Below are 25226 nucleotides of genomic sequence, written 5' to 3'. Positions count from 1 at the left end.
TTCCCAGGAGAGGAGAAAGGAAACTGACTGGCTATTTTTAAACCCTTGCAGTTGCCTTCCTGCCTTATATTATTTAGTATCCATTATCAGAAGTGTTTTTCCCCTGAAACCATCTTTAGTGGTCAACCAAGGGACCGGTGAAAAGTGCCCATCAAACAGAGCTGCATCTTTCCATAGAGGTCAGATGGAGCTGGAGGGTTTTGCCAAGTGAAAATGAGTGGTGCTGTTGTTTGTTATGTGCACTCAAGCAGTGCCAGGCAATTCCAGTGGTGGGCCATGATTACACTGCCCTGAGGCTCAAACACCAAAGCAGAGTCTCCCTCCTAAAGACTTTACAGCCCAGAGAGGCAACACTGATTCCTGCTGGAGAACTGGGCACTGCCTCCAGTTTTGGCGTGTCCTGAGCCAAGCAGTGCACGCCAGCCCGTTTCATAGCACATCTTGCAGCATCACGTGGTTGCTGCATGATGTGTCACTGGGTCTGAGGACACCTCTGCATGGAGCATCATCACGTCCTTCTGCAGCAGAGAAAGCTCTGGTGACCTGCCCGGCACTGCAGGGTGACCTGGGCAGTGATCAGGGCTGGATCTTTCTCTTAAAACCTGCATCACTCCCAAAAGTGCATCTCCAAGGTGTGGGGCTGCCTTGGGCAGTGCAAGGTTCTTGGTGTCGGGCTGGGTCCCCTTTCCCAGAGTGTCCAGGAAGTCCCCTTTGACCCTCTTTGGCTCCAGATAAACAGGACAATAGCCCACGTTGTCCTGGCTCATCTTCCTGCCTGGTAAACTTTTCACTTTGAAGCCTCTCACATCCCTGGCAGCTTTGTTAATCCTTTGGTGCCCAGGCAGGAGGTGCTGGTGCCCAGGGCAGAGCTGGACGTGTGAGCCTCAGCTCCATGTTCTCGTTGGAAATAAAGCAGCAGGGCTGGAAGGCCCTGGGGGAGGCTGATGTTATTTCAGCTGCGGAAGGAGCTGAGGCATAAAAGTCCGGGTTTTGGTGGTGTCAGCAGCAACTGCCCGGAGCCTGTGATGCAGTTTCTCGGCAGCGTGTGAGGAGGGAAGGGGAAGAGCAGGAGCACACTGTGCTCGGCACAGGGGGCTGATGAATGACAAACAGTTTTGCCCGTTTCTCTTTGCCTCTGAAAACAAAATTATGTTGCAGGGGTTTGGCATCATTGCAGAGACTCGGGGGGGTTCTCCACAGTGAGATTTGCAGTTCTGCTGTCCCCGAGGCCCTTTTGGCTTTCCCTCAGGCCCTGCTGGGCTGAGCCAGGTGCCCTGTTCCCTGGTCCCGTCTTTGCCTGTGCTTGTCACGGGCAAGAGGTCAGACCTCGGTCCCGGCGCTGCCTCGCTGCGGGGCCCTGGACACATCCCTTCATCTCCCGGGGGACGCTGCCTGCCTGTCTTGCCGCCCCCGCGGGGCTGTGACCGTCTCACCCCATGAAGCGCAGCTGTGGCCAGCCAAGGGCTGGGCAGTGCTCTGAGCGAGCACTGTTGGCGGGGGCTGAGCTCATGCGCTGAGATAAAACTTGTCTGTTCGGATGAAAACACGTGCTCTTAAATATTCATGCGCTTGCATTTAGTACTTTTTTCTTTGAGTGGTGGTGTGTGAAGCCCAGGTGCTGTTTGAGCAGTCGGTGACACAAAAGATCCTCTTCAGGACCGCTGTCACCTGCGCGGCTTTGCTCCCTCCCATCCCCGTTAACACCCCGGTGTTTCCCCCGCCCAGCTGTGGCTCCGGCCCACACCACCCCCGCCCCCGCCCCATCCCGCATCCCCCCGAGCATCCCCCGCGCTGCCCGCCGCCTCTTTCTGTGGCCTCGGGGGTTTTCACGCCTCCCATTTCCCCGTCCCCCCTCCCTGCGGGGGCCGAGCCGGGCCGGGCCGGCCCCCAGGGCGGGCGGAGGCTGCGGGAGGAAATCCAGTGCCTGGTTTACAGCCGAGCCGGCCCCGCCGTGACATCAGCCCGCTGGCTCGGCGCGGGGGCGGCTGCGGGCTCCCGGCGCCTGCCCCGCTGCTGCGGGGCGCTCCGGCACCGCTCCGCTCCCCCTGCCCGCTGCCTGCCGCCACCCCCTGCCCCGGGCATCCTCCAGCTCCCCGCTGCGGCTCCCCGGGCATCGCGGGGGTCTGGCGGGGCCGGCGGCGGGGCGCGGGGCCGGGGATGCGGCGGAGCTGCCCATGGTGAGCCGCCGGCGCGCCCCGCAGCCCCACCATGTCCCCGCCGGCCCCGAGAGGATGTTCGAGGGCTGCCGGCGGGCGCGGAGCCTCTGGGGCGGCGTCAGGCTGGAGGTGGCCGGCGAGAGCAGCCCCGTGGTGCTGCACAGCTTCACGCAGCTCGACCCCGACCTGCCCCCGCTGGAGGTGAGTGCGGGGAGCGGATGGATGGGAATTTGGGGGGGGGCACAGCCCTCTGCAGGGAGGGAAACGCGGAGCGCGCCCTGGGGCACTCCCCACTTTGGTTTGGGGTTTTCTGCCTTGCTGGCAGCGTGCGCAGAGCTGGCCCCGAGGTCGGTGAGGGAGTCGTTGTAGGCAGCCTGTTAAACGCATAGAGTGTTTCATAGAATTTTGTTTCATGGAATCATAGAGTGGTTTGGGTTGGAAGGGACCTTGAAGATAATCTCGTTCCACACCCCCTGCAACAGGCAGAGAAACCTTCCACTAAACCAGGTTGCTCCAAACCCTCTCTAAGCTGGCCTTGAACACTTTCAGGGATGGGGCAGCCACAGCTTCTCTGGAAACACGTGAAGCGGCCTCACCACCCTCACAGGAAAGAATTGCTTTGTAATACTTAATCTGAATCTACCCTCCTTAATTTTAAAGTCATCCTCCCTTGTTCTATTGCTACATGCCCTTTCAAAAATCCCTCCTCCAGCCTTCTTGTAGGCCCCCTTAGATACTTTCAGATGTCTCATTTTATTAAATAAAGGGATACCCTTGCTTGGCTTTTCTGTGGTGGGCCCCTGTGCCCTGGGCTGCAGGCAGCTGCCAAGCTCTGATGGCCGAAACCAGACACTCTCCCTCCAGACACTCAGGGAAAGGGGCAGATGGTTAAAACTGGGGGCTTTAAATATTTTATTTGAGACTTTGGCTGCAGGAGGCTGCTCAGATCTGAGATGCTTGTAAAAGCCTTCAGGCTTGTCCAAACCACAAAAGTGTCCTCTGGGAAGGTTACGGGCACTGGGAGGACTTTCCTGGAGGATGTAGCATATTTGTGCTTGTTTGGATTCGACCTCGGGTGGTTCAAAGTCGGAATGGTCCCCTCGAGGCCCAAGTGGTTTATTGATGACAGTTGTATGTGAAGGCACCCAAAATAATCTGAGTCAGAGCTGGACCTTGTATCTTAGTAATGGATGATTGTGTGGTGGGAGTGTCACTGATGGGGTGCAAACGGTGTGTCAGGAGAAGTTCAGCTGCAGGAATGTTTTGGCATTCAGTGCTGGTGGTGCAGGGGTTAATACCAGCAAGGGTCAGCAAGCCTGGCATTGCTGGGATTTAAAGCCGCTGCAGATGTGCTGCTGTGGATGCTTCCCACTGGAGTGGGGACAATAACCACTAAAGCCTCTTTAGTTCTGTGCAGATACCCCCGCCAAGGGCAGCCCGTGTTCTGGGGGGCAATGGCTCCTTCTTCCAGTGCCAAACAACCTACCCCGTGACCTGTGATTGGAAAGTCTTGGTCAGCCACAGAGTGTGGCTGTATCAGTTCACCTCCGACCTGGTGGCAGCGGCTCATCAGCTCTGCCGCGAGTTCATGAAAGCTCCATCCAGCTTTACCCCCTTCTCCCCTCCCTGCCTCTCTCTCCTGGGGGTGGGCGTACTGACATCGTTTGGAGCACATCATCTGGTTCGTGTTATGCCTGGCAGGAAGTCCAGCCCCGCCGCGGCTCTCCGGGAGGCTCAGGGGCCGCGCTTTTGGCAGGGAGAGCAAGAGCAAGGGGGAGGAAAAGAGGGGTGATGCAGCGATGCTGAGTGCTGTGCTGCTCCTCATCCCAGGGGGGAGCCTGCCTGGCACATGTGAGCCCCCACACCCCACTGAGCCCCCATGCAGCCCGGCTGGAGGAGACTTCAGGGTTCAGGAGAGGGTTTGGCAACATCCTGGGGTGATGGAGGACAAGTGAGCAGGACTGAGGGAGGTTTTGCTTGGCCCCCACTGGCACTGAGCAAACCCCTGCTCACCCAAGCATGGCACAGAGACACAAGTGCCAGCCAGACCTGCTCTGAAAGTTGTCTTTGCCCAGATTTCTGTTCTGGGCTGTACATGGTCTGTGCTGTGTAATGATCAGAGCACAGTCCCAGCATCTGATTGCTCAGCCCTGAACAGCTTGCAGACAAATTCCTCCTTTCTCTGTACCATCCATTTTGCAAGTCATGGCAAGAAAAGGGGCATCTCAGAAGGGTGTGTGGTGACCCGTGGCCTCCTGAGCAGCTCTGGGATGCTCAGAGAGCTGATGAACTCCAGCGTGTTCAGTGCACAGCTGGGGAAAAGGAAAAAGTGTCAGTGTTGTGACAACTGTGGTGGCAGGAGCCTGGCATGTGTGATCCTCGGGTAGAGTTACTCTGCAGGATGCACGCTGAGAGGAGAGGGCAGATGGTTTGAACAGGAAAACCTCCAGAGACCATCAGTGTTTTTGCCAAGCCCTGAGGATGGTCCCCAGGTCCGCAGTGAGAGCCTCGTGCTGCACCCTCTGCCAAAGGGATCTGTGCTCACCGTGTTCCCATGCTGGGACACAGCTGGTTTCGGCAGAGCTGTGCCAGCTCATGGGTGGATAGTCTGGTCCCACAGGGAATAGAGGATCCTTGGAAAGCTGCTGGGCAGGTTGCAGGGAACGTGGATCATTTCTCTACTCCGTTCTGAGCCCCTGTCAGCAGGGAAGACTTCGCCTGTCTCCCGCAGCAACGGGATTGATCACCAGGCATCACTTTGAGGCCACCTGAGCCAAGTGTTCTTGTCGTGATTTCAGCCACAGGGGATGGAAAATTTAAACTGTCTCAAGTGAGGGATCGACAGAGGAGCTTTGCAGACCTTTTGCTTTGACCTTTCCAGTTCCAGTCCATCCCAGATCGCAGTGAGTGTCAGTTCTTCTGGTCCTGCTGGCCAAGCATGTCCTAAACACCACTGCAGATGACACAGACTGAAACTTTCATGAAGCTGATGTTGCTGAACCTCTAGACAAAGCCGGCCTGACGCTTATAAAAAAAGTTCTTGTCCTTGCTATTCTGGCTCTGTTTGTTTTCTGAACAATTAGATTTTCAGCTGCTAAATGTATCCTTGAAAACTTGAATGGCTCAGCCCAGATGCCTTGGAGGTCAGTGCTTGTTCTTTACAGCTGGGAGGGAGGGGCCAAGGACATCTCTTAAAAGCCATTTTCTTTTAGCTTCCTATGGTGTCCTTGGAATAAGATCCTTTTCTCCCAGCCTGTTCTCCTCCCCCAGGCACAACCTGATATGTCCCTTGCAATTTGCCAGATGAACATCATCTGTTGATATTTCTTGGATGGGGACCTACCTTCTGGCTCCCTTCCAGAGAGGTTTGGAGCCGGCAGGGAGGCCGGGAGCAGGCTGAGATGCTGATTGTTGGTGGCTGCTGCAGAGTGGCAATAACAGAGGTGGGAGGGATTTTTTTATTATTATTTGAGATGGTTAGAGAGAAGCTGAAGAGAGGGTTCTAAGTGTGTGTAAGAATTGCATTACTCAGAGGCTGCCATGCCATGTTTCCATGGGGTTGGGATTCCCCATAGTGGGATCTCACTGAGGTTTTAGTGGATTTAGTACCAGACTGGCAGCCCTGGAAACTGAAATCTTTGTTGATTCACAGGCTGAATGGGATACCCCTCGAGGCCCCTCCTGTGCCTTGGCATTGCTCCCAGGGCTCCCTGCAGTGGGGGAGGCAGGAGATCCTGTGCTGCAGCTCAAGGTGCTTCAGATCACAGTAGTGCTCCACTCCAGCCCTCTGTTTTATAGCTCTTAGGGTGGGATCACCAGGCAGGGACAACTAAATGCAATGTTGGAGTATTTCCCTGCTTTCCTATGCCTGATTTTGGGTTGTGATTGAGCAAAAGGAGCATCAGGCTGGCCATGCCTGCAGGGATGGGTCTTGCTCAGCTGGAACCCTCCACTGTTTGGGAGCAAGGCTGGCTGTGACCATCTCACAGTTAGGGCCAGAGCACGAACTGGTTTTAGGGCCACCTGAGTTGGTGCAGCCATCGGAAGGGCTTCATCACCAGCGGCTCCTCCATCACCCTTCACAGCTCTCTAATTGCCAGCCACTGTGTCCCCCGGGGGGATGTGTAATTGAAGGAGCAGAGAGCTTATTTAGGTCACTCTAGACCACATTTAAAGGCTGGGTATCCCCTGCTCACACTTTCTCTAGCCCTGTTATCTCCAGAGCTCCTAATGACTGGCTTCCAAATGGACATGTTCCTTTTATTTAAATATATCCTTGCAGCAGGGCTGTTTCAGTTCTCAAATATTTCTTCATCTCCCACGGACTCAGCAAGAGGGGGGAAAAAAATGTGGTTGCTAAGGAGCAGGATTTGGATACAAAGCTGGCTGAGCTGCTGGCAGGGGGCCCGGGGGGCTCCGGCACAGCTCGTGGCCAGTTGGATTTTGTGCATTGCTTTGGTGGGACAACACCTGTGGGGTCTGGGTGAGGGGGAACAGGGTTTGAAATACTTCTTGGGCCTTGGGGAGAAAGAGTTGAGCTGTAGGGCTCATCCCTTCCAGGGATGAATGTGTTCATCCTGTGCTGCTGGTGTGCCTGGCGCTGGGTTAGATCCCCTGGCAGCACCCGTGGCTGGTCCCAAAGGTGTGCCTTTGCTCTGGGGGTCTCTGGGACCTTTGATTTGCAGAGAGAAGCACCCGTAGGCTAAAAGGTGAGACTGGCATGAGGCTCTTAGGAGGGGGGACGTGGTGCCCAGGGACACCTGTTAATGAGCATCATGCTGGAACTGTGTGGCAGCCTCTGTCTGAAGCGTGTGCCTGCCTGGGAAAACCAGCAGCAGGGGAAGGACCGAGGTGTTTGGATACTTCACTTGTCTCCTTCCCCATGTTTGGATACTTGAGTTGTCAGTTTGTCTCATTCCCCGTGTGGGGACTCACCTGCACGTCACAGCAGCCCCAGCCCTCCTTGCTCACCCAGCTCCAATAAAGAAAGATGCCTTTGGACTTTGCTCCTGAGTCATTAGGGAAAGGGAGCTCTGGCATGGAGTGCTAATCCCAGTAATCCCAGCCACTCCCCAGCCTTGCAGGTTGGCTGTTTGAAGGGAGTCACGGGGAGGGGATTGCAGAGGAGTGAGGGCTGCTCTGGGCACACAGACTGGCACAGGGGTAGCTGTGCTCACGGGTCATCTGGAGTTTGCAGAAGGGCTTTTGTTGTCTGTAACACCTGGGAACAGCTCTCCCAGAGGTTTCAGGAAGGTCATTTCCTAAATCTCTGCATGGGCCATGTGGTTGTGAGGACTGCAGTGAACAAACACCACTTCGGTGCAGTGGAGTGGTGACTGTAGCAGCCAAAACCTCAGTCGCTCTCCACCTGATTTTGCTGGGTTTGTTTTTGCGATGTTATGCAAATCATCTCTACAGTTTTTGGTTACATTCCCAGGGCTGTGTTGGCACAGGTTCTTGTAGGGCAGCACTTTTACATTAGATAACGCCAAGTTCTCTCTACCTGAGGGTCAGTAGTTATGTGACAGCTAAATGTCAGTGGAGATTAAGCACAGGCAGAGGCACATGGTGTGGCCTGTTTCACTTGCTTAGCTCTACAGCAGCAGGTTTGTTTTCATTACACAGTTGGTATTTCCATGAGCCCTGCTGTCAGAAACGTGCTGGGATGGGAAAGGGCATCTTCCCACTCCCCACGTGTGGGTGGGCACAGCTGCCTGTGCCCCCCGGGGTCAGCAGAGACAGCATGAAGATGGCACCAGCTGCCAGGCACCAGCCAAGTCCTTGGGCTTGACAGGGAAGGAAAAAGAGTTGGTCTAACTTGCAAACAGGGCAAATTGGAGAGGAAACTCATCGAAGGCAACTTCATCTGGAATGCTGAGGCATTATTTTTAGAGTGGCTTTGCTTTCTGCTTACCACACTTTAGCCAACAGCACCTGAGCCGAGGGCTTGTGTGGAAACCTGCTTTTCAAAGGCCTTGCTACCCGTCTTACCAGAACTTCTTTTCATGTGATGGAGCAAAACCATGCACCCTTTCCCTGCTCTTTGCAGTGGTTGGGTCTCCATGGACACTCACAAGCCGAGCGCCTGCCCCAGGCTCCCCGTCTGTGAGAGGATGTGTTTGCTTTGGGTTCACCTCTTAGGCTTGGAACTAACTCCAGGAAACCATCGCTCAGCCAAGCTGGGCGAAGTGCAGCAGGGAAAAACTCAGCTCTGGGAAGCAAATGAGGATGCTGAAGTGCACACACCTTCCTGTGGTTGGAGGGTTCAAGACCTCACCTTCCAGTTTAGGCCAAAACTCTTGGGATTTTGGTCAGCCACCTGTCTGAAAGGCTCAGTTGGTGGCCTGCTGGTGAGGTCTGGCTCTGTGTGCTGGAGCAGCAGAAGCTGGAGGATGTGTGGGGTGTGAGCTGGGGCTGATGGTGTCACCCCCAATCCTCTCATGCTGTGACCCCACTGATCACTGAAGACTAATGCTCGGGTTGGTTTATCATTTTTGAGCAGCCTTTGTTTTCTCCAAATGTTGGTTTTTCTTTGCTTTTGATGATATTTTTAATGTGTGTTTGGTGCCAGCTGCAGTTCTGCTGGTCAGATGCTCGTGCTGAGCCCTGCGTTGGCGGTGCCCGTTGCTGGTGACTGTCACTGGCATTACTGGGTTTCTAGACAATGTGGTTTACTCGATTCAGTCCCGGTTGCAACAGTGAGAGCTGGCACGAAGACAGGCCTGGCTGGTCCCTCCCTCGAAGCGCTGGCGTGACTCAGAGCGTAGCTATGGCTTACACCAGTGTCATAACAAACACTTATTCCCTGAGGTGCTTCTTGGGGAGTGGGTATTCCACAAACTCCCATCTCTCCCACTCCTCATTCCCATGGATGTTAGCACATTCCTGAGCAAAACTCAGCTCTGGGAGGATGGGGCTGTTTGAGGCTTGACCCATCAAAGGAAAGGAGCCAGGATAGGAAGGTGGGCACCTCTACTCTCTTTGCATCCATACTGTCCCATGGTCACCGTGCACTTCAGCTTTTTGCGTATCCCAGGGTGGTGTGTTCCCCAAAATAATTTTATCAAATGGGAGGGCAAGCTGCAGGGATGCTCCCCTGTGGCTGGTAATCCCAGGGAATGAACGGGGCAGGGTGGCAGGAACAGACAAGTTGGGGTGGGAGCGTGTCTGTACTGGCTCACCAAAGTGCCACGGCCAGGAGGAACAGGCTCACCCACGTGGTGTTTTACCTGCTGTGAAAGAGGTCTCGTAGTATGAGGGAACATTTGCCTGCAAATGTCTGGATGACCCAGTGCTGTGTTGAAATCCCAGTGCCTGGTGTCCCCAAGCAGACACAGGTTTGTCTTCACCATCAGCTGTCGCTGGAAAAGGGTTGTGTCTAAAGTGGTGGAAGAAAACAGGATCCCAAAAGTCTGTGCTGAATCAGGGTTGGGTGGAAAAGTGGAGCAACCTGTGTAAAGCTGCCTCCTGCACCCCAGGGTTTGGCTGACACCTGAGGGAGGGCTGGTTGCCTGCTGGGCCTGATGCTCCAACATGGTCCAGGGGTGAGCCTGCACCTCCAGTGCAGGGCTGAGAGTCTGGAGGGGGAATTCATCCCACCAGCCCAGCTGCCTGTGCCCTGCCCGGGCACCCACATTCTTTGTGCCACAGGATCTGGCACACCCAGCACTCAGGGCAGAACCTCCTTCCTGGGGCTCCTGGCATGTGTGTTCAGGCACTTGACAACAGCTGGATTTTTTTTTTCCAGTTGATTTCTCCCTAAAGGTGGCAGTTAATTGTAAGTTCTCAGTTGCTTCAGCTGTGGAAATCACACTGAGTTCCCTGAGCATCCTGATTGCAGACCCCCCAGGTGTCGGCTTGTTGACACCTGCCCTGTGCCTGCTCAGGTAGCACCTCCTGTCTCGTTGACTCCTCTTTAAGTCATGCTCTCAAGGTGAGATCTTGATTACAAAGCTAAAGTGCAGGACGGGAACAAGGAGCAGGGTACCATCTCCCTGGAGCGGAGGGCATGTGCCGAGCCCCGCAGCTGGAATGATGCTGCACCATTAAGATTAAAAAAACACCCCAATCCTAATCCTAACACAAAAGAGAAGCCTAACCCTAACCCTAGGGTTAGCCTAACGCTGAGCCTGGATCTGTGCTCGGGGCAGCTCGGGAAGCACAGCCGGCAGCAAATGGAGAAATCCCACGTCATGCTGGCCTGGGTGGGAGCTGGGCGCGAGGGGCACGACCGGAGAACAAAGCCTCACATTTATTCCTTTCACCAGCAGCCCCTCGCTGCCTCCCTGCACTGGTTTGTTCCTGCATTTTCTCTGCTTCAGCTGTTTACTGGGTCACCCTGGTGCAGACACGCACACAAAGAGCGAGCCATGCTGTGCCCGCTCCTGTGCCACCGGCACTGTGAGCCCCCCCGGGCGGCACAGTGGTGCCATTGAACCGGCTGGGACAGCACCCGAGCCTGCCCTGTTCAGGGTCAGGCTGGGCTGGGGGCATGTGGAGTCCCCTCAGGCATCTCCTCTGCACAGTCAGTGGGGATGGCATTTTAGGGAGGGGGGCCCAAGAGCTCTGGGCTTGTCGTCTTTGCCCACGCTTCAGTGGCACCAGGTTTAGTGGAGGGAATGTAGGTTGACGTAAGGCAGAGTAAACACATGGGTGGACACATTTATTTCACGAGGGCTTATTTTGGCTCAGCTTATCTAAGCCATGGATACGTCTGAGCTAAATCAGAATGAACCTTGGTCAGATGGAAGCGAAAGGTGACGGTGCGGTCGCCATCAGCCAGACTCTGACCAGACAGGGCCGTGGCTTTTGGACAACCTCCAGCCTGTCCATGCTGATCTGTACACCTTCAGAATTCCAGAAAGATGGGACCTGGCTTTCTTTTCCTCTCTGCAAGCTGCAGCAGGCAAGGTACTGCACAGGCAGCCATTTACAGCTTGGCCAGGCTGCTTGGGAATGTGTGTGATGGAACTCCCTGGGAATGTCAGCGTGGGGCCGGTGGGATGGTTCAGCATGGCATGGGGGGCTGAAAATCTCCTCCTGGGGCTGGGCTGGTGTTTTATACCTGACAGTTGCTGCAGCTGAGATGATTGCTTTGCCCTTTCCTCATATCCCACCTTGCTTGTGCTGCAGGTGCGTGCCCAGGTGTGCACCTTATTCATGCAGGAGATGTACATGCCAGGGCAAGGAGGAAGTTGACAGAAGGACCTGCTTTCATTGCAGCTGATAGTTCTTAAAATTATTTTTTTGGCTGGCACAGTCTGGACTGGCACATTGTCTGTGAGCTGGGGAATATTTATTCAAGGTTTTGTGTCTCTGGGGATGTAAACACTTCCCTTTTGGGAAGATGAACCCATTTGCAGGCAGTGATACTAAGGGACAAATATATCCCTGGAGTTGCCACAATGAACAACTCTGTATGTCCTGGTTAATGTGTGCTAAGACATAACTGGCATTTTAGGGGTGGCGATTCCAATTGGTTTCAAGGTACATCAGCTCCAACTGCCAGCCTTATCACCAGCCCTTTCCTAATACACATGGCAGTTCTTGCTGCTGCAGAAATAATGCACTTGGTGCACAAGGACCCTGTTTCAGAAGTGGAATTGTTGGAGTAATGTTAGGCCAGGTAGGCTGGAACTCCTCAGGGCACTCTCCATGCTTTAGTTCACACTTGAACAAGGCACTGGGGAGCTGTCACGTTGCATGTGACTTACAGGTGATACCATACACATGGGAAAAAAAAATCAATTTTTGAACTTGTTTCAGTTATGTTTTTTGCAAATATTTCTGTTCCATCTCGTTAAAGCACAGACCTTTGTTCTGAGCTGAAATGACTTCGGTTGAGACACTCAAATCTTTATTTAACCTTACGGGGCAATATGAATTAATTTTTTTATACACCAGTTTTCATGGGTCGTGTGGTTCTGGTTTCACTTCCAGTAATTACCCGCGGGCTGTAGGCGAGTTTGTAGCAGAGCAGTTGCTGTGGGAGGGAGGGCCAGCTGTGTCCCTCTGCCCCATCCAGCCCCTGTGGAGGCATCAGTGCTGGGCAGGAATGGTGCTGATGAGCAGGGATGGTGCCACAGCAGTCATGAATGCAGAGCTAAGGACTGTGGAGCAAGAGCTGGAACTGCTGTGTTGGCGAGATCCTTTTACCATCAACTTAGAGAGGAAGCAAAACCTGCTGCACTCAGTTTTCTCCTAATCTTCCAAGAATACCCATCCCAGCATTTCGCCCAGTACGGAACACGAGGGAGTCCTGCTTGGTGCTGTTCTCACATGGGATTTAAATGTGTAGATGGAAGTGCTGGTGGGCTTCTGTACTCCTGAGTGTAGGAAACAAAAGGTTAGGAGTTAACCAGGCACCTCTGGCACTGCCTGTTGTGGCTGGAGTTGCTTTTTCCTGGGGAGTCTCCCTAGCAAGGCTGATCCCCCAGCACCTGCATCCCCCCACCTCAGGGGTCTGGTCCTGCCCCTTGAAGGCCAAGGGTATGGAGTGGACACATAGTGTCTTTGCAGGTCTTTGACTCTTGATTTCCAGACCATAAAAAGAGTGAAAAAGTGTCTGCATATGAGAAGGCTCCTAATTTTCTTTAAAAGCAAACCAGAAGCAAATGGGGGAAGAATCCTGCATATCTGCTCTGTCTCGTTTCTGGACCCGAGCGCTGAGCTCTAATCCTGGCTCCAGCCACTGACTGGCTGTGTGCAAGTCACAAGATGCCTTTGTAACCGATCTGCCAGCTTTCCCTTCTCTCTCTGAGCCACGAGGGTGGAGAAGGCCGCCTCTGGATACTGTCTGTAACCCTTCTGGCTCACAGACACAGGATCAGACCTGCTGTTGGTCTCGGGAGCCCCAGACCCTGAGGGAATCCCCAGAAGAGGCAGATAAAGGGTGGTGTGCCCTCTCTGTCTGCTCCATCCTGCTCCCAGGGAGCTTGTGGTGCAGGGTGATGCACAGCTCCAGGGCTATTCCCTACAGGCACAGCTTTCCATGCTGAAACACCTGAAGCAGAGCAAAGGGTGTGAGGAGAGCCCAGCTGTGGAGCCCAGCATCTCATGGGGAGAGAACAGGCTCTCAGCTGTTGCCACTGGGTTAGTGTCCTGGCAAAACCACCCCCTTTTCATCGAGGGTTTAAGTTTAGCTTCTGGCCCTTTTTCTGTTCTTTTCCTGTTTCCTCCTTTGTTGTTGTGTTTTAATGGGCTGTTGGAATCAGTCCTGGTTCGAAGCAGCTTGGAGGAGGCAGGAAGGAAGGCAGAGAGTGTTGAAAACTCAAAGGAATTGTGTCTGTCTGCTGAACAGCTCTGTATGGGGAGCAGTGCCCAGGGCAGGGGCCAGGTACAGCTGAGATGTGGTGGAGGACTGAGCTCCATCAGCATCAACAGGGACATGTCTTAGGGAGAAAGGAAACAGTGGGTTATCAACTGGCTGGAGGTGAGGGGTGGCTGGAGAGAACCATTGTACCCCAGTGCCACCATGGCCATTGCTGGGATGGTGTTTGGGAGGAGAAGTGCTTAGTGGGGCACTCAAAAATTCCTCAGTGGGGCTGCTAATCCAAAGGACATGCCGTGACTCACTGGGGTGGGCAGGCACCAGCGTGGGCACTTTTCCTTTCCCTGGACATAGGGGGGAAGTTTGGCATCTTCCTCGCCAGCTTTGGGTAGTCCTTGTAGCCTTCCTGAGCAGGGCTGGAGGAAGGAAATGCTGATGAGTGTGAGGAGCAGCCGATCCTGACCGGCAGAGCCGTGGGGGAACAGCCTCCTCAGGGCTTTTTGCCTGGAAGTCCCCATGAGGGAAGGGTGTTGTGCTGCGTGTGCTTATTTTGGATGTGCAGGACAGGGGGTGCTTCTGCTTCTGCGGTCTTTATCTCAGTTCACAGAACTGCTCTTGTTTTCCTTTCACTTGCCGGGGCTGACTTTTTTCCTATTTCCTTTTACATAATGTCGTACACTTCAGTTTACATAAGAGGCCCCAGAGCCGCTGCTGTTCATTGCATGGGTTTGGGGAGTCGCTCCCGAGGGTGAAATGAAAGTTCACCTGGGGCTCGTGGCAGCCACGGAGGGCACAGCCCGTGGTGGAGCCTCTTTCTTTCGTTTCTGGAAAGGCCCATTTCCCCTGCCAGTGGGAAGGGATTATTCTGAGAAGGGATTCTAAAGACAAAACTCCCACTTTCTGGGTTTACCACCTTTCATCAGGTTCTTTCAAACTTTGTGCAAAGGCAGAGCTTCAGTGAGAAACTCCTGGTGACATCTCGGAGGCTCAGCTCTGCCTTTCCTTGGCTTAGCCAGTGAGACTTAATTCCCAACAGAAGCACATTCCTGGCTTCCCGCGGGCAGGGTTAGTGTCTGCTCCTCTCTTGTGGCTGGTAGCAGCAGCCCTTTGAAATCTTGATGCAGAGATGCTCTTGGTTCTGTGTTGTACCCTGTCTGGAGATCAGGCATTTTGTGTAGCTCAGCTGAAAGGGAACAGAGTAACACGAATATCTTGATTGTTAAACCAGCTGTTGTCCAGGGAGCATCGGTAAAAGCACTTTGAGCAGTTGTGCCTCTTCCACGTGTGCTGAAATTAATACCTTTTTCCACAAACTGTTCATTATTTTGTGCCTTTGGAGGCCAATGCACTAACCCAGGGCACGTGGGACCAGAGCTCTTAAGACCTGGTAATTGTTGGGTAATTGTCTATGTAATGTGGGGATGCTGTCGTGCTCACACTTAATCCTGTATTTTCCTCCTGTCTTGCTAAAACCACCTGATCTCAAACACTTTCCAAAACGCCGGTCCCTAGCCAATATTTTGCTTTGCTGTTTGGCCTTTGCATTTTCCTTTCCCTTCAGCCGATGAGAAGAGCTGAAGGCAGAGTCCCTGCTGCTCTGCCTGGCTGTGCGAGGGTCCCTCACACCCTTCCTGCAGGGCTCTCAACCTTGGTTAAGCCTTAGAGCTCGTTATTAAACCTCCGTGTGAAGACGTGGGGTTTGACACCACGCCGAGTACAAGAACATTCACCAGACAGTAGAGGAGTTTATTGCACGGAGCGGGAATTCCTCCCTGGTGTAGTCACAAAAGCTTTGAACCATCAGTGGGAGCTCCAGCAGCCCGGGGCTATCTGCAGTTGGAAGAGGCAGTCCCCAAGCCCAGGCAGCCATCTGGTGCAGACCTCCCGGTTCATATTTCAGGGGATGAACTCCTGCAGAGTTCACTCACGGCTGCTTCTGCAAAGGCCTCTGCACAACTGGGTGTCTGATACCCCTGAAGTGAAACGTGTGGTTTTTTCCTTGTGCCCCTCCATCCAGGGGCCTTTTTCCTGCTGTGTGAGAGGAGCAGGGTTGCACACTGAGCTGGAGAAATCATGGCCAAATGCTCATTTTCCGTGTCTTCCCTTTTTTGATGCTCATCTTGAGATGTGTTGGATCTCCCTTTCTGGGGTGCCTGTCTGTATGAGTTTGGTGGAGGTGCAGGTGCCATAACCATTAACATGCTCAAAGTTAGTGTTTTCACAGAAAAACTTTGCTCGTTGCAGCCATTCAAAGCGCTGCATGGGCCTGTTGAGTTCCTCTCTTGTACCGATGGAAGGGACTGTTCACCCGTGTCTCATGCTCTGCTCTCCAGGTGGAGACTGATGATGGAGGGTTTGCACATGGGCAGCGGGCAGGGCTTGTGCTGACTGAGCCTGAATCATGTTTGCTCCTGCTCTGAGGGGCAGAAACCCCCAGCAGATGTGTAGGGCAGGCAGTGGGGAGGAGTGACTGCTGCAGTAATATTTACCAGCAGTTCTCTGTTTCTTTAGAGACCATTTTGGAGGCATTTGCTGGAAATGCAGTTGTGAGTGTCAGAACTGCAGCACCGGTGGCCATTGCATACCAAAGACACTGGTCAAGGTTTTGAGCCTCTCCCAGCCCTGCTCTCACCCCATCTCCTCTGCAAAAGGAGAAACGTGCTTTTGGTGCAGGTGTGGGAGTGGGGCTTCACCAGCTCTGTCCTGCTGCTGCTTCTTTTTGCTTCGCTGGTTTTTAACCAACGCGCACAGAGTGCACAATCAGCATCTCGGAGGAGCAGCCGTAGGAAAGAGGAAGCTCACCCAGAATATAAATAGCCAAATTTGAGAATGTACCAGTGTCGCAGCTCGGCTGGCTCTTGGCATGGGCCTGGCTCTGAGTGCTGGGAAGCCACAGCCTTCGTGTGTGGTTTGCAAAGGGGGAACTTCGGGGGGATATCGCCCGAGTCAGCAAGGCAAAAAATGAATGAATCTGACAATCCTGAATATGGGAAGGAAATGAAATTTGCTTCTACGCACATTAAAATGGGGTGTATCCTCTGCACGTGACACGAAATACGGAGCGAAAAACCCTGCAATACTTTCCACTGTAGTTGCACAGCAGCTGCCAGTGATTCATGGGTTGATCCTGGGATGTTTTGTCCTCTCATGTGATTTAATTTATTAATTTAGTAGTGTATCATCAAGCATCTGATTTTTTTAGATATTTGTGTCTGGTGTTTACAGCTGCTCAGCCAAATCTCTTTTCTGAGTTAGACCATACAGAGCTCTGGTCCTGCTGGACCCAGAGCTTTCCTCCAGCCCAAAGTCTCAGCATAACTGGGAGATACACAGGGGAGGGCTGACATGCAGTGTGGGTGATGAAAACTGGGAGAGAGCCCAGGAGAGCTGGTGTAAAGCCCTCTTCGTGTTGATCCACCTTCTCTATCGCTGCCCCTCGGGTGTGGGTTCATGTGCTCAAGAGGCATCTGTTGCTGTGCTTTCTGGAGGATGGCACATTACTGTGGACATCAGGGTCTGATGGTCTCTGTGGACAAGCTGGGAAGCTTTTCCATGACTTGTCTTTCTTTTTGTTGGAAACGGCATCTGTGCATGGAGGAAAAACAACTTGACCAACTTGATTAGGTGCCATCACTGTGGGTGGTTGATCCAGAGAGGACACAAAGCTTTAGCCATACTGGCAGCTCTCTCCCAGGATTGTGCCAGTCCCCTAGGGCAGTGTACTGGAATGTAAATTTATGCCAGAATTTATCCCAAAGCATAGAACAAGAGAGGGACAGATGTAGGTGTGAGGAAGGGCATCTGTGTGTCTGCTTCCCTGTGCAGGTGCTGTCAGGGTTGGTGTGGAAGCCAGTGACTCCTGGGAAAGACTTTTTATGTTCCAAAGTTAGGAGGCTCACATCCCTCGAGCTGCAGCAAACCAAACCTCTCCATAGTCTGGCATGAAGTGAGAAGAGCAGGTTCAGCAGAAAGTGAAAATGTCAGTAACCCTGCCTGGGGGGATATTCTCTGTCCTCATTCATTAAAACCATGAATGAGAGGCTTTTTCAAGATTCCCCTTGCTCTTTGAGCTGCCTTGAGTCCTTGCTAATAACAAGCCCGTGGCTTGTGCAGGGTGTGATAACAGTGCAGTGACTGCTGCTGTGATGGTGATGATAAAGGATGGTGGGTAAAGAGCCTGGTAGGTGCACGTTGGATCCACAGCTCAAGGTCATGTTCTGCTTGTGTCTCTTGAGTTGTGCAGCATCATCTGGAATGGGGGCCCTGGGTATGGTTGTTCCCATGTTCACAGGGAGAAGTTTGGAGGAGGATTTTTTGCAGGGAGCAGCATCACTCCTGGAACTCCATCCTGGGTTGCCCCATCCAGGGTCACCCCATGGCAGCTTCTTCCCCAGCAAGCCCTGTGTTATTGCTACTGCTCAGGGTTTTTTATGGAGGGGCAGGTTGCAGGGAAAGCCACGGGCTGGCTTTGGCCCCTGGCTGGCAGTGTGATATACAGGGGAGACTTGCCCCCATGCCCCTGTGCCCAGCACGTGGCCACCTCCCCCTGCGGACCAGCTTATTGCTTTGGGGCATTGTCTCCATCTGCTGAGCAGTGAGTTTTGCCGTGTGTTAGACCATGTCCTGCCATTTGGCGTGGGGGATGGAGGGCGGGGGAGATCCCCGAGGTGTTTAAAAGGATCTGGATAAATAGTCTTTAGAGAGGCACTGACTCAGCAGAGAATGGTGAGGGAGGAGGAGGAGGCAACTAAATCGTCCTTGTGGGTCTGGAAATGCTGCTGAGCCCCGTGCTGGCATGTGGTGCTGGGGAGTGTGTGCCAGGGGACCTGCCCTGAGCGTCACCACCCATTTCCTCAACAAGTTCTGGGTGGTCTCCATCCTCCAGAGCAGAAATTTCAACTTTGTTAATGGGTCAGGCTGTTCCCCAGAGGTGCCCTGAGCCTGAGCCCACCGTGATGCCAATCCCTGGGATTTCCCCCCAGCTTCGAGCTTCCTCTTGGATTTCTGCCTCCCAGTGCTGCCAGAGCTGGCAGGAAACTTGGTTTGACAGGTATTATTTATTAGGGAAGCGCACAGAGGTGCCCAGTTCTGCAGGGACAGATTACTGAGATTACGGTCAGAGCAGGTGGCAGTGTCACCTTATGGGAAAGGCAGAGGCTGGGGGGGGGGCAGGGGGCAGGCAGGGCTGTGTCGTGGGAATGCTCTCACTGCCCCCCTTGCTGCCCAGTGAAGGGTCCCCACTCTGCCCAGCCCCCAGTGCTGGCATGGCCTGGCTTTGCTGGAGGGCTGAGATGTGGAGCCAGGGGACAAGGAGCAGATTGAGAGCAGCTTCCCAAATTCCTGGCTCTGCTGTGAGCAGGCTCAGGTGGACCCAGGTCTAGACTGATGTCACCTGGGTTGTGTTTCTGAGCAGGTCAGGGAGACTCTTGGTGCCTACCAGCTGTTGTACAAGCCACAAGAGCATCTCTCTCATGCTTTGTTCTCCTTATCTCATGGTGTATCTTGTGTTTCCATGCAGAGCTCCACGCAGGAGATTGGAGAAGAGCTGGAGGATGGTGTGATCTACAGCATATCTCTCCGGAAGGTGCAGCTCCATCACACAGCCAACAAGGGGCAGCGATGGCTGGGGGTAAGCTGGGGGCTCCATCAGCCACGGGGGGCTTTGGAGGTTTCCCTGCCACAGGAATCATGGATTTATTCAGGAGTGGAGAAGGGAGCATGGGAGCACTTACTGGCTTCTGCCCCATGGAGAGGGGGCATGGGCAAAACAGTCTATAGCCACATTTTGCAAAATAGGGGAACTCTGATTTGCATCAAGATTTTGGCAACCTTGAGGCCTTCCCCGGGATTTCCCAAATGTTCAAGTCTTCTCAGCTGGGTTGCTGGTATTTGGTGTCCATGAAGACCCAGCTTCCCTTTCCCAGTTAGGGGAGTCCCAGGCACTGTAGGGGTTTGTGGTCCCAGCCTAGACCCAACCCCTGTGAAGCTTGTGGGAACATTTTGCACTTGATGGTGTCTGTCTTCACTGAGCCCTCTGACTTCTGCTCCTGTCCTGGCAGTTTGAGAATGAGTCGGCCTTAAACCTCTACGAGACGTGTAAGGTGAGGACGATAAAAGCTGGGACCTTGGAGAAGCTGGTGGAGTACCTGGTCTCAGCCTTCAAGGGCAATGATTCCACCTATGTCACCATCTTCCTGTGCACTTACCGGGCCTTTGCCACCACCAAGCAAGTGCTGGACCTGCTGCTTAACAGGTGAGGGTGCCCTGAGCCCCAAGACACACCTGGGGATGGCTGGTGTCTGAGCTCCCTCAGCCAGGAGAGCAGCAGCATCTTCTGCTGCCATGCGTTGGAGGGCTCATGCTTTCTCCCAACTCCATCTGCATGAAGGTTTTGGGGCAGGGCAGGGAGGACACAACTTCCAGAGAGCTGGAGCTCTTCCAGCTGGTACCACACTGCGAGGCGGCCAGTGCTGGCAGCTTCCCTCCTCCTGTAACATGGGGGCTTGTAGCAGAAGAGAGGGGAGCAGGACACTGTGCAGGATGTTCATCCTGACACCCTGGCAGAGCTGGGGGTGATGTGGAAGGAGAAGAGACAGTGCTGAGAGGCAGCTGAGTCCAGGGTGCTCACTGCCTCCTCTCTGCCCCACCAGATATGGCAAACTCCACGTGCAGGAGAATGGGGACCATGCCAGGCATGCCGTGGATGAGAGGACGGAGCTGAAGAAGTAAGTCTGACTGCGGGTGGTTCTGGTGATGGCTCTTTGGTTCTCCTGCAGAGGGATGAGTTGTCCCAGGGGTGCGCCTGGCAGTGCACTCAGGTTTCTCCTGGCACCTGGTTCTCACACGAGCTTGCCTGTGTTTTCCCTCTCCCTGCAGCACCATCTCCTCCATCCTGGGAGCCTGGCTGGACCAGTACTCAGAGGACTTCCGCAAGCCCCCAGACTTCACCTGCCTCAAGCAGCTCATCTCCTACGTGCGCCACAACATCCCCGGCTCCGACCTGGAGCGCCGAGCCCGCATCCTGCTGGCCCAGTTCCAGCAGCAAGAGCAGAGCGAGTCTGAGGCAGAAGGTGGGGTCCTTTCCCTGCTTGTGGGGGTCATTTGGGGCTGCGGGTGGAGGAAGTGCTATGGTTGGCATCAAGGGTCTCCAAAACCTCTGGTCTTGCCATATGGCTGAACACCCCAAACCCCTGCCTGTGTTCACATGGAGGTACATTGGGAAGCTAATCCAGCTGCACCAGAAGTGGGATTTCTAAGTGGATTAGCTAATCTGCTTTTAATCCTCTGTAGACACTTGCAACTAGTTTAAAATGACTATCCTTTTATCTGAGCCCTGTTGCTGAAGGTGTGAAGCTAGATGGGAATTAAGAGCCTGGGAGGTGGGATGTGGGTGTCTGCAGGGGACTGGTGTGGGTTGGTGTGGCCTCTGGCTCGTGGCTGCTCTGCAGTGCTCAGCTTCACCCTGTCTCTTGCAGCTGTGGACCATGGTAGCTGCACCTTCCAGCTGGTGGAGGAGAACGGGGTCGGGGATGGGAAGCCAGATTTCCTCTCCTTTTCCCCAGAGATGGTGGCAGAACAGTTCACACTGATGGACGCTGTGAGTATTCACTGAACAACCAGGTCAATGGTGCTCTGCCTGCCTGCCACCTGCTGCTCTGAGCGCAGACCTGGCTCTTCCCATCCATCTTTTCTCCTGGCCTCTTCTCTGAGAAGGGACAAACCCAGGGAACCCAGAGACCCATCTTCTCCATCCCTTTATTCTTGCAGGAGCTGTTTAAGAAAGTGGTGCCTTACCACTGCCTGGGCTGCATCTGGTCCCAGCGGGACAAGAAGGGCAAAGAGCACCTGGCTCCCACCATCCGTGCCACCGTCTCACAGTTCAACAGTGTGGCCAACTGTGTCATCGCCACGTGCCTCGGGGACCGGTCCCTGAAGCCACAGCAGAGAGCAAAAGTGGTGGAGCGGTGGATCGAGGTGGCTCGGGTAGGACAGCTCACCTCCTGCCTTCACCCACGGGCTGAGGTTTTGCTGTACCTGAATCTCAGCAGATCCCTCAGCTCTTTTTAACACTGAGTCCTGTCCTCTCCTTGCCTGTCTCCAGGAGTGTCGCATCCTGAAGAACTTCTCCTCCCTCCGAGCCATCCTCTCAGCTCTTCAGTGCAACGCTGTCCACCGGCTGAAGAAGACCTGGGATGAGGTTCTGCGGTAAGTGGCTCCTGCTGGGCTCCTGTGGATGATGGGAGGCTCCAAGGGGAAGGTCATGCTGTGGCCCTTGAATGTGTAAATGGGATCATCTCAGCTCCAGCACTGGAGTGTGCCCAAAACCCAGGGACCAATGTAAGGTGTCAGGGACCTCAGGAGGGTGAGAAAAATAAAAGCATCATCACCTTTGCCTTTCCCCATGTGGAACACCCTGGAATAGCTCCCAAAAAATCAGCAAGGACCAGCTGGAGCTGCAAGCATAACTGGGGTCATTTGGGTGAGCAAGGGGGGAGCCCCAAGGAGGAAATCCCACTGTGGCAGTTGCTGACTTTTCCCCTTGTTTCCTTCTGAGCAGGGAGAGCTTCCGCACATTCCATGAGCTCTCAGAGATCTTCTCTGATGAGAACAACCACTCACTGAGCCGGGAGCTCCTCATTAAGGTAGGGGGAAGCAGCACCCGTGTTGCCTTGTCTTTGGCAGGGAGTTTAAGCTGATGCTGACAGAAGTTTCCACGGTGTTCCAGCCACAAGGATAAAGCCCTGGCAGAGCTGCTGGAGTTGCAGGCATAGGTGCAGGCAGAGCATGCCAAATCTGGGGAGCAGGCAGGGGTTTTGGACCAGGCTGGGCTTTCTGCTTCTCCACCCACAGCTCATTGCCTGAAGCTGGCAGAGCAATTCAGCAAACAGAGATAAGCAGTGGGATGGGATCCAGAGCACCAGGTGACAGCTTCTCTCCAGGGGTAGCTGCATTTTAACAGCCCAATGCAAAGTCCTCTTGATTCCAAGTGGAGTGGTGGGATTGGTGAAAGGCTGCAGCAAAAATGTCCTCCTGTGTGAAGCCTCTCCACAGATCCCAGTCTAGCTCTTGATTTGGGGGCTGAGAGGACACAAAATGTAAAAGGAAACAAAACATCCCATTGAAGAAGCATTTACACAGAGCTGGAAATGAGAGCATCAGCTCCTATTCACTAAGCCTCTCCTTGTAAGCCATAAAAGGGCTTTGATTTCCTCCTCTTCCCCTCATCCCTTTCCCTCTACAAGGAAAGTTGCACCAATAAAAGTGGGTGTGAATTTTAGCTAAGAGGTATTAGTGCAATTTCCCACCTGTGCTGATCCCCACTGATCCCACCTCTCCCCACCATCCAGGAGGGCACATCCAAATTTGCCACCTTGGAAATCAACCCAAAGAGGGCTCAGAAGCGGCAGCAGCAGCAGCGAGAGATGGTGAGTGTGGCAGGGCCACCCCTGTGCCCCCTCCTGGTGGCTGCCCAGGCTGGTCCCAGCTCTGCTGACCCTGCTGTCCCTTCTGTCCCCACAGGGCGTGATGCAGGGCACCATTCCCTACCTTGGCACCTTCCTCACGGACCTGGTGATGCTCGACACCGCAATGAAGGATTTCCTGGATGTATGTACCTCCTCCCTATCCTCCCCTTCCTTGCCTTCCTCCCAGAGCCTGGGCTGATAAAAGGAGAGCTGGTCCCCCGTGTGTCCTGTATCCGTCATTGCATCCTGTATCCAACACTGCATCCCACATCTGACACTGCTGTTTACACATCCTGTATCCAACACTGCATCCTGCAAATCCTGTATCCCACACTGCATCCTGTATCCCATTGCACATCCACCTGTGTCAGCCCATGGGAATGGGCTACTTGCTTGTCAGGGACACCCACACTGCAGTGACAGTGAGATGGGGACAGGGAGGGATGAGAGCAGTATTTTTCTGCCTGCTCCATGCTGACTTTCATCTCCTTCTTTTCCAGGGTGGACTGATCAACTTTGAGAAGAGAAGGAAGGTGAGAGCTTTCCCCTGGCAGCTACACAGCAGTGGGGGAGGGAGGAGGCTGTGCCAGTCACTTTGAGGTTGATCTCTCTCTTTTTTTCCTGTCATGTTCTTCATCTTTGGGTAGGGGATTCTGGTCCTTCATACCTGCCTCCATGTGTGGGGCTGTGCTCTTTGTGGAGGAGGCTGGGGCTGTCAAACAGATGTGGTCTCATGGCTTCTCTTTGCTGCAGGAGTTTGAAGTCATTGCACAGATCAAGCTGCTTCAGTCAGCCTGCAACAACTACAGCTTCACACAGGAGGACCAGTTCGTGGACTGGTTCCACAGCCTGGAGCGGCTCAGCGAGGCTGAGAGGTGAGTGAGTGGGGTCTGGGGCCATTCTGGTGCGTTGGGAGGTCCCACCACTTGTTTCCTCTGGCTCCTGAGCAGGAGCTGTTCTGTGCTCCACTCCGTGTTCTGCCTCCCTTGCCCTGCCCACCTGGTGCTCGTGGCAGCGCAGGCAGCTCAAACCCTCCTCTCTCCCCTCCCAGCTATGGGCTGTCGTGTGAGATCGAGCCGCTGTCAGAGTCAGCCAGCAACACACTGAAGGCAAAGAAAAACACGGGCATCATCAAGCGCTGGAGCGAGTGAGTGTGCTCGTCCCTGGGGCAGGTGGAGGCCAGCACGGGGCATCTCTGGCTGGCATGGGGGTGGTCCTGCCAGCCAAATGCACCCTCACCCTGCTCCTTCCTCACCTGCCCCACGTCTCTCCTGGCAGCCGGCAGCCGCCGAGCACTGAGCCCTGCGCCAGCGGCAGCTCCCACTCGAAATCCTTCGACCAGCTCAAGTGTGGGCAGTACCTGTGCAGTGGGGACGCCACCGACTCAGTGAGCGTCACCTCCGCCGGCTCCAGCAGCTCCGATGTGGAGGAGATCAACATCAGCTTCATCCCCGAGTCCCCCGACTGCCAGGAGAAGAAGGTGCGTGGCAACTCTTGGGGTCCAGGCCTCCTGAGGCAGGTGCAGCCAGGGTGTAGGGGCTGCCCTACCTCTGCCCCAGCACTGGGGCTGGGGGGAGCAGATGGGGGTCCCAGGGGCTGTTTCTGACCTGCTGGGGTTAGGGAGGCCCCTGCCCTTTGCTGCTCTGGCAGCAAGGTCAGGCTCTCGTGCCTCAGGTGGCTGTAGTTGTGTTGGTCCCCCATTGTCACAGGTCAGTGAGATCCCTCTGGCCTCCCTCCCCCAGCGCTGGTACGCCCCATCTGTGGCCGATGGAGAAGCTAAACCCACTGTGTCCTCCGCATCCCCTCTCCTCCCTGCCCTCCAGTTCTGGGAATCCACCTCCCTCTCCTCCCTGGACACGTCAGGCATCGGCTCAGGCTCCAGCAGTGCCTCCTCCTCTTCTGTCTCCTCCACGCCGGTGACGGCCTCCCGCACACACAAGCGCTCGGTCTCTGGCATCTCCAGCTACTCCTCACTCTCGCTGCCCCTCTACAACCAGCAGGTCGACGACTGTTGTATCATCCGTGTCAGCCTGGCTGTGGACAACGGCAACATGTACAAGAGCATCCTGGTTAGTACAGGGCCCCGTGGTGACACCAGGCAGGGGTGGCTTGTCCTGCTCAGATGCAGGCATGGCCTGTTTTGGGAGACACTGGTGGGAGGCTTTTGCAGTGTTCTGCACCCCCTGGGCTAATAAAGCTCTGGGCTCACAGGTGACGAGCCAGGACAAGACCCCGGTGGTTATTCGCAAGGCCATGGCCAAACACAACTTGGATGGGGACCGGCCTGAAGACTATGAGCTCGTTCAGATCATCTCTGAGGAGAGAGGTGTGTGCTGA

General features: G+C 54.4%; 1 protein-coding gene across 5 annotated transcripts in view; it reads left to right on the top strand.

The window, feature by feature from the left end:
* RALGDS (ral guanine nucleotide dissociation stimulator) overlaps positions 1 to 25226 on the top strand; it is a 58931-nt gene that overhangs the window by 31523 nt on the left and 2182 nt on the right. For 2 of the 5 annotated variants that reach the window (XM_071574137.1, XM_071574135.1), the window contains exons 2-17: positions 18944 to 19054; positions 19485 to 19678; positions 20076 to 20150; positions 20302 to 20495; positions 20901 to 21022; positions 21193 to 21408; positions 21527 to 21630; positions 21983 to 22067; positions 22773 to 22850; positions 22945 to 23031; positions 23390 to 23422; positions 23643 to 23764; positions 23941 to 24036; positions 24168 to 24369; positions 24599 to 24958; positions 25101 to 25215. In XM_071574137.1, the coding sequence (XP_071430238.1) occupies positions 18944 to 19054; positions 19485 to 19678; positions 20076 to 20150; positions 20302 to 20495; positions 20901 to 21022; positions 21193 to 21408; positions 21527 to 21630; positions 21983 to 22067; positions 22773 to 22850; positions 22945 to 23031; positions 23390 to 23422; positions 23643 to 23764; positions 23941 to 24036; positions 24168 to 24369; positions 24599 to 24958; positions 25101 to 25215 (2194 nt within the window). Of the gene's footprint in view, positions 1 to 1939; positions 2358 to 18943; positions 19055 to 19484; positions 19679 to 20075; positions 20151 to 20301; positions 20496 to 20900; positions 21023 to 21192; positions 21409 to 21526; positions 21631 to 21982; positions 22068 to 22772; positions 22851 to 22944; positions 23032 to 23389; positions 23423 to 23642; positions 23765 to 23940; positions 24037 to 24167; positions 24370 to 24598; positions 24959 to 25100; positions 25216 to 25226 lie in introns of those variants that run through there. The other 3 variants (XM_071574136.1, XM_071574134.1, XM_071574133.1) reach the window with 3 other exon arrangements.

This window comes from Pithys albifrons, chromosome 20, assembly GCF_047495875.1.
Source record: "Pithys albifrons albifrons isolate INPA30051 chromosome 20, PitAlb_v1, whole genome shotgun sequence".
Taxonomy (NCBI): Eukaryota; Metazoa; Chordata; class Aves; order Passeriformes; family Thamnophilidae; genus Pithys; species Pithys albifrons.
The sequence above is the reverse complement of the archived record's forward strand: the minus strand, read 5'-3'. Positions and strand labels throughout refer to the sequence as shown.